Source organism: Ammodytes marinus (assembly GCF_949987685.1).
Source record: "Ammodytes marinus genome assembly, contig: scaffold_35, whole genome shotgun sequence".
NCBI classification, from domain to species: domain Eukaryota; kingdom Metazoa; phylum Chordata; class Actinopteri; order Uranoscopiformes; family Ammodytidae; genus Ammodytes; species Ammodytes marinus.
Genome location: NW_027648595.1, coordinates 213,943 through 220,754, shown reverse-complemented (window position 1 = coordinate 220,754; position 6,812 = coordinate 213,943). Strand labels below are relative to the sequence as shown.

Here is a 6,812-nt window from a genome sequence, read left to right as displayed (position 1 = left end):
CTATCTATCTATCTATTATATTTCTGACCTTCGCGTGGTTCCCTGAACGCCTCATTGTCGCGCGCTCATCACATTGATTCGTCTCACCTGTCTGGTCTCGAGCGTGTAACCGTCACTGTCTGAGCCGTTGGTGAGTGACTGAAGTCTACCAGGAGTTTACCGGGAGACCCACCGGGAGTTTACCGTGATTTACTGTCATATATACCGCCGGCGGAACCATGCAGAAAGGACTAAAGAAATACTTCGTCAACATGGACGACTACCTGAGTTCTCTGGGACTTTACCGGAAGATGGTGGCGCGCGACGCTTCCAGTCTGTTCCGCGCGGTGTCTGAGCAGGTGAGCTGACTGTTAGCTAAACACAAAAGCTCCGTTAAATTCCCTATTTTGGAATATTTACACAATTCCCGAGTTTAACGCCACGGGGAAAGTTTCCGGAAATTTACCGGAAATTTGAACTTTTGACCCCGTTGACCTCCGGCTGCGAAATATTCCGAATTTTGAATAAACTGTGAATGTGGGAAATGAAACGAACTGTATCAAACATTCGTGTAAACTTGTTGTCAAACCTTTACCCTCAAGCGGCCAGGCGAACTAACACAGCTAAAAAACATTCATCAGATGTATTTATCAGTACAACTTTATCAAGTTCATCATTTTATTGAAGAATCGATTATTTCATTGAACAACCGCAACATGGATGTTGTATAAAATAGGCCTATTAGCGTACTCACCCCGCCCTGACCCCGCCCAATCAAAAATCAAGTAAATTGGGAACGTAGGCTATGTGTTAATTGTGGCATTTTTATTGGTACTTCATGACTGTCTGACCTTGTGGTTAAAGTGGCACTTTAATGTGTTAACTTTGACTCTACTTTTAGGCTGCTTGTTATGCCCGGGTGTGTGCTGTGGTGTTTTATGTTGCTCTTTATGCCCGGGTTTGGTGTTTTATGTCTGTTGTCGTCAGTAGATTTAGATTTCTTTATTTTAGAAGGGACAGCGCACATTGATAAACATGAGCACCAAAGTTCAACATGTAAATGTGCCAGATTTAGCCATGCAGGCTGATGCTAATGTTCAGAAACTTTTCAAACATCTGTAAAAAGTGATGTCATAGCTTTGGTCATCTGTCAACTGATGCTGATCTGTCTGTATGTGTGTCTGTCTGTCTCTCTTTGTGTGTGTCCGTCTTTATTTGTGTGTGGGCGTGTGTGTGTTTCTGTTGCTCCGTGTGTGTGTGTGTCTGTCTGTCCGTCCGTCTCACTTCGTGTGTATGTGTCTCTGTCTCTGTATCTGCGTGCCTGTGTGTCTGTGTGTGTCTCTCTCTCTCTCTCTCTCTCCCCCTGTGTGTCTGTGTGTCTGTCTGTCTGTCTGTCTCTCTCCTTGTCTGTCTCTCTCTCTCTGTCTGTAGTTGTATTACACTCAGAACTACCATCAGAGGATCCGTCAGGATTGTGCCGACTTCATGAGAGCCAATAAATGCAACTTTGAACCTGTGAGTCATAAACGCACTCACCCACTCACTCACTCACTCACTCACTCACTCACTCACTCACTCACTCACTCACTCACTCACTCACTCACTCACTCACTCACCCACTCACCCACTCACTCACTCACTCACTCACTCACTCACTCACTCACTCACTCACTCACTCACTCACTCACTCACTCACTCTCTCTCTCTCTCTCTCTCTCTCTCTCTCTCTCTCTCTCTCTCTCTCTCTCTCTCTCTCTCTCTCTCTCTCTCTCTCTCTCTCTCTCTCTCTCTCTCTCTCTCTCTCTCTCTCTCTCTCTCTCTCTCTCTCTCTCTCTCTCTCTCTCTCTCTCTCTCTCTCTCTCTCTCTCTCTCTCACTCTCACACTCACTCACTCACTCACTCACTCACTTTCACACACACAGTCTCACTCACTCACTCACTCACTCTCACACACACTCTCACACGCTCACTCAATTACACACACACGCACACACACTCTCACACGCTCACTCAATTACACACACACGCACACACACTCTCACACGCTCACTCAATTACACACACACGCACACACACTCTCACACGCTCACTCAATTACACACACACGCACACACACTCTCACACGCTCACTCAATTACACACACACGCACACACACTCTCACACGCTCACTCAATTACACACACACGCACACACACTCTCACACGCTCACTCAATTACACACACACGCACACACACACACACACACACACACACACACACTCACTCACTTTCACACACAGTCTCACTCACTCACTTTCACCCACACACACACTCTCACTCACTCACTCAATTACACACACACTCTCACACACTCTCTCTATTACACACCACTCACACACACACACTCACTCACTCACTTTCATACACACACAGTCACTCACTCACTCACTTTCATACTCACACACACTCACACACACACACACACACACACACACACAGTAACGGAGTGTCTTGTCAGTTTGTTGAAGGTTCCTTTGAGAAATACCTGGAGCGCCTGGAGGATCCTAAGGTGAGCTGCGCTGACCTTTCAGTTTAAAGCAGTGTTCAGGTGTGACCACGTGTGTGACTGTCTGTCTGTCTCTCCCTCTGTGTGTGTGTCTGTGTGTCTCGCTCTGTCTGTCTCTCTCTCTTTCTCTGTGTCTATGTCTCTCTCTGTCTGTGCGTGTGTGTCCCGCTCTCTTTCTGTCTATGTGTTTGTCTCTCTCTCCCTCTGTGTGTGTGTCTGACTGTGTGTGTGTGTGTGTGTGTGTGTGTGTGTGTGTGTGTGTCTCTCTCTCTCTGTGTCTGACTCTGTGTGTGTGTGTGTCTCTCTCTCTCTCCCTCTCTTTGTGTGTGTGTGTCTCTCTCTCTGTGTCTGACTCTGTGTGTGTGTGTGTGTGTGTGTGTCTCTCTCTCTCTCCCTCTCTTTGTGTGTGTGTCTGACTGTGTGTCTGACTGTGTGTGTGTGTGTGTGTGTTTCCAGGAGACGGTGGGTCAGGTGGAGATCAAGGCTCTGTCTCAGCTCTACAGGTACAAACTGATTAGTTAGTTTCATAATAGTAATGCATAGAAAAGAGTTTTTATCAATCCACATTAAAGATACTGTCATTTAAGATTTATTAACTCTGTCTGTCTGTCTGTCTGTCCGTGTCTGTCTGTCTGTCTGTCTGTCTGTCTGTCTGTCTGTCTGTCTGTCTGTGCAGACGGTGTTTCTTGATCTATCGTTACCCGGGGAAACCAGCCACAGTGATCTCAGAGGACGACTTTGTTGACAAGGTGTGTGTGTGTGTGTGTGTGTGTGTGTGTGTGTGTGTGTGTGTGTGTGTGTGTGTGAGAAATAATATATTAAACACAAATGTCCTTACTTTTCCTAAGTTTTTATATTTAAAGGTTTAAGAAGTTTAATGTTCTGTCCTATAGTTTTGGGCCGTTCATATTTATTATATAAACACACTGATGACATCATGATGTTGTTTCCTAGGTTACGCTGTGCTGCTCCATCAACGGTCATTATGACATCGTTTACCCGAGGAGTTACCCGGCCTCCGCTGCCCTGTGTCAGTGTGAGTCTAACCCTCTAAGCCTCTAACCCTGTCTCACACACACACACACACACACACTGCCCTCTGCCAGTGTGAGTCTAACCCTCTAACCCCCTAACCCCCTCACCCTCTAAGCCTAACCCTGTCACACACACACACTGCCGTCTGCCAGTGTGAGTAACACACACACACACAAAGACACACGCAGAGACACACACTGAGCGACACACGCACACTGAGACACACACTGAGTAACACGCATGCACGCACACTGAGGGGCACTTTACACGACAACACAAAACGGTGCATACGCGAAAATATTTTCGCGGTTGCACTATATCATTTACAATGGCATTACTTTTCGGTTTCAGTAAGGTTTTATGCATCAAATTGTACCGGAAGAGCTACTAGGCTGTGTCACCGCTGACTATTGGCCTGGTACTGCTGCTACAGCGAGTTCGTCCCGTTTCCTCTGAAAACATGTACGAGTGAAGATGTCAGATAAATTGTGTCTGACCTGTCTGTCTGCAGCCTTCCTTTACGAGCTGCTCTACACTAACCTGTCTCTCTCTAACCTGTCTCTCTCTGACCTGTCTCTCTCTCTAACCTGTCTCTCTCTAACCTGTCTGTCTCTCTAACCTGTCTCTCTCTGTCTCTCTCTCTCTAACCTGTCTGTCTCTCTCTAACCTGTCTCTCTCTAACCTGTCTCTCTCTAACCTGTCTCTCTCTAACCTGTCTCTCTCTCTAACCTGTCTGTCTCTAACCTGTCTCTCTCTAACCTGTCTCTCTCTCTAACCTGTCTCTCTCTAACCTGTCTCTCTCTAACCTGTCTCTCTCTCTAACCTGTCTGTCTCTAACCTGTCTCTCTCTAACCTGTCTCTCTCTAACCTGTCTCTCTCTCTCTAACCTGTCTCTCTCTAACCTGTCTCTCTCTAACCTGTCTCTCTCTCTCTAACCTGTCTCTCTGCCTGTCTGTCTGTCTGCAGCCTTCCTATACGAGCTCTTGTACACGAAGGTGTTTGGTCTTGAGGAGGCGGAGATCACCACGGCGATGGAGGCCTTCAGGGTGGGGGGGCGTCGCTATAGAAACAGCCCGTCTGTCTGCAGCGACGTCGACATCGGGTAAGACACACCTGAAGACAGACACACACAGAGAGACACACACAGAGAGAGACACACTGAGAGAGACTCACCTGAAGACACACACACAGAGAGAGAGAGACACACCTGAAGACAGACACACAGAGAGAGACACACTGACACACCTGAAGACACACCTGAAGACACACACAGACCTGAAGACAGACACAGAGAGAGACACACACCTGAAGACAGACACACACACAGAGAGACACACTCAGCACACACACAGAGAGAGACACACTCACTACACACACACACAGGTACACAGAGAGAGACACACACACAGAGAGAGACACACACACACACAGAGAGAGACACACACAGGTACACAGAGAGAGACACACACACACACACACACACACAGTAACACAGAGAGACACAGACACACACACACAGGTACACACACACACTCACACACTCTCTAACAGGTGTGTGTTTGCTTCAGGGAGGAGCAGGAGTCCGGTGGAGCGGAGGACAAACTCAGAGAGGACTCCAAGGTGAGACGCTTTCTTCTTCTTTTTATTTTTTATTTTTATAAATATTTTTTTTGGCATTTTTATGCTTTATTGATAGTGTAGAGACAGAGTTGAAATGGGGCAGAGAGGGGAGTGACACGCAGAGAACTTAATAATTAATAATTGAAGTTTCTACGAAGGACGTGTTTAGTCATGTTTAAAAAGTCCCAAAGTTCAAGTGTTGAGATTGTGAGCCTCGTACTCTCACTCACAGACAGACAGACAGACAGAGAGACAGGCAGGCAGACACTTACTCACATGTGTAGATTGTAACTCTTTGTGTGTGTGTGTGTGTGTGTGTCTCTCTCCCTGTGTGTGTGTGTGTGTGTGTGTGTGTGTGTGTCTCTCCCTGTGTGTGTGTGTGTGTGTGTGTGTGTGTGTGTCTCTCTCTCTCTCCCTGTGTGTGTGTGTGTGTGTGTGTGTGTGTGTCTCTCTCCCTCTCTCTCTCTCCCTGTGTGTGTTTGCCTGGGTCCCCAGCCCCCCACCGAGCCCCCCCCCTCCCTCCCGGTTGTCTCTTCCGTATAAAGTCATGAAGTCTCTGGACGGAGACGTCTACAGGAACCTGGAGTTTGACGTCTGGCAGGACACATGCAAAGGTGAGACAGACAGACAGACAGACAGACAGACAGACAGACAGACACATGCAAAGGTGAGACAGACAGACAGACAGACAGACAGACACATGCAAAGGTGAGACAGGCAGACAGACAGACAGACAGACACATGCAAAGGTGAGACAGACAGACAGACAGACAGACAGACACGCAGGCAGACAGGCAGGCACAGAAAAACAAACAGACAGTAACACACAGACAGACAGACACCTGCACGCACGCACGCACGCACAAAAAAAAAAATGCAGACCAAGTAGACAATTACTTTGGGCCCCATTAAACAGTTCAGGTTTTGTTCTGGTAACTTTTTGATAATTATAATAATTATTTCTTAAAATGAATGAGTATAAATTAACATTAGTTTAGTCATCTGATAAAAAGAATGAACATTGTGTGTGTACATCATGGTGAAATGTGTGTGTGTGTGTGTGTGTGTGTGTGTGTGTGTGTGTGTGTGTGTCAGAGATGCAGAAGACGGACTACATGGTGTTTGCAGGGAGGCAGTATTTCCTGGGAGACAAATGTCAGGTAACAATCTATAGAATACAATCTGTTTAGTGTCAATGCACAGTGTACAACTGTGTGTGTGTGTCTCTCTCCCTGTGTGTGTGTGTGTGTGTGTGTGTCTCTCTCCCTGTGTGTGTGTGTGTGTGTGTGTGTTTGTGTCTGTGTCTCCCTGTGTGTGTGTGTGTGTGTGTGTGTGTGTCTCTCTCCCTGTGTGTGTGTGTGTGTGTGTGTGTCTCTCTGACTGTGTGTGTGTCTCTCTCCCTGTGTGTGTGTGTGTGTGTGTGTCTCTCTCCCTGTGTGTGTGTGTGTGTGTCTCTCTCCGTTTGTGTGTGTGTGTGTCTCTCTCTCCCTGTGTGTGTGTGTGTGTGTGTGTGTGTCTCTATCTCTCCATGTGTGTGTGTGTGTGTGTGTGTCTCTCTCCCTGTGTGTGTGTGTGTCTCTCTCCCTGTGTGTGTGTGTGTGTGTGTGTGTGTGTGTCTCTCTCTCCGTGTGT

At 47.2% G+C, this 6,812-nt stretch overlaps 1 protein-coding gene across 1 annotated transcript in view; it reads left to right on the top strand.

The window, feature by feature from the left end:
* Nucleotides 1-218: 218 nt before the first annotated feature.
* Nucleotides 219-6,812, top strand: part of alg13 (ALG13 UDP-N-acetylglucosaminyltransferase subunit) — a gene marked incomplete at both ends in the record, with an annotated part of 23,897 nt that continues 17,303 nt past the window's right edge. Inside the window, 10 exon segments of the mRNA XM_080054165.1 lie at nt 219-338; nt 1,411-1,494; nt 2,478-2,528; nt 2,982-3,028; nt 3,202-3,274; nt 3,480-3,561; nt 4,527-4,663; nt 4,667-4,734; nt 5,676-5,794; nt 6,276-6,340. Of these exon segments, the coding sequence (XP_079910291.1) occupies nt 219-338; nt 1,411-1,494; nt 2,478-2,528; nt 2,982-3,028; nt 3,202-3,274; nt 3,480-3,561; nt 4,527-4,663; nt 4,667-4,734; nt 5,676-5,794; nt 6,276-6,340 (846 nt within the window).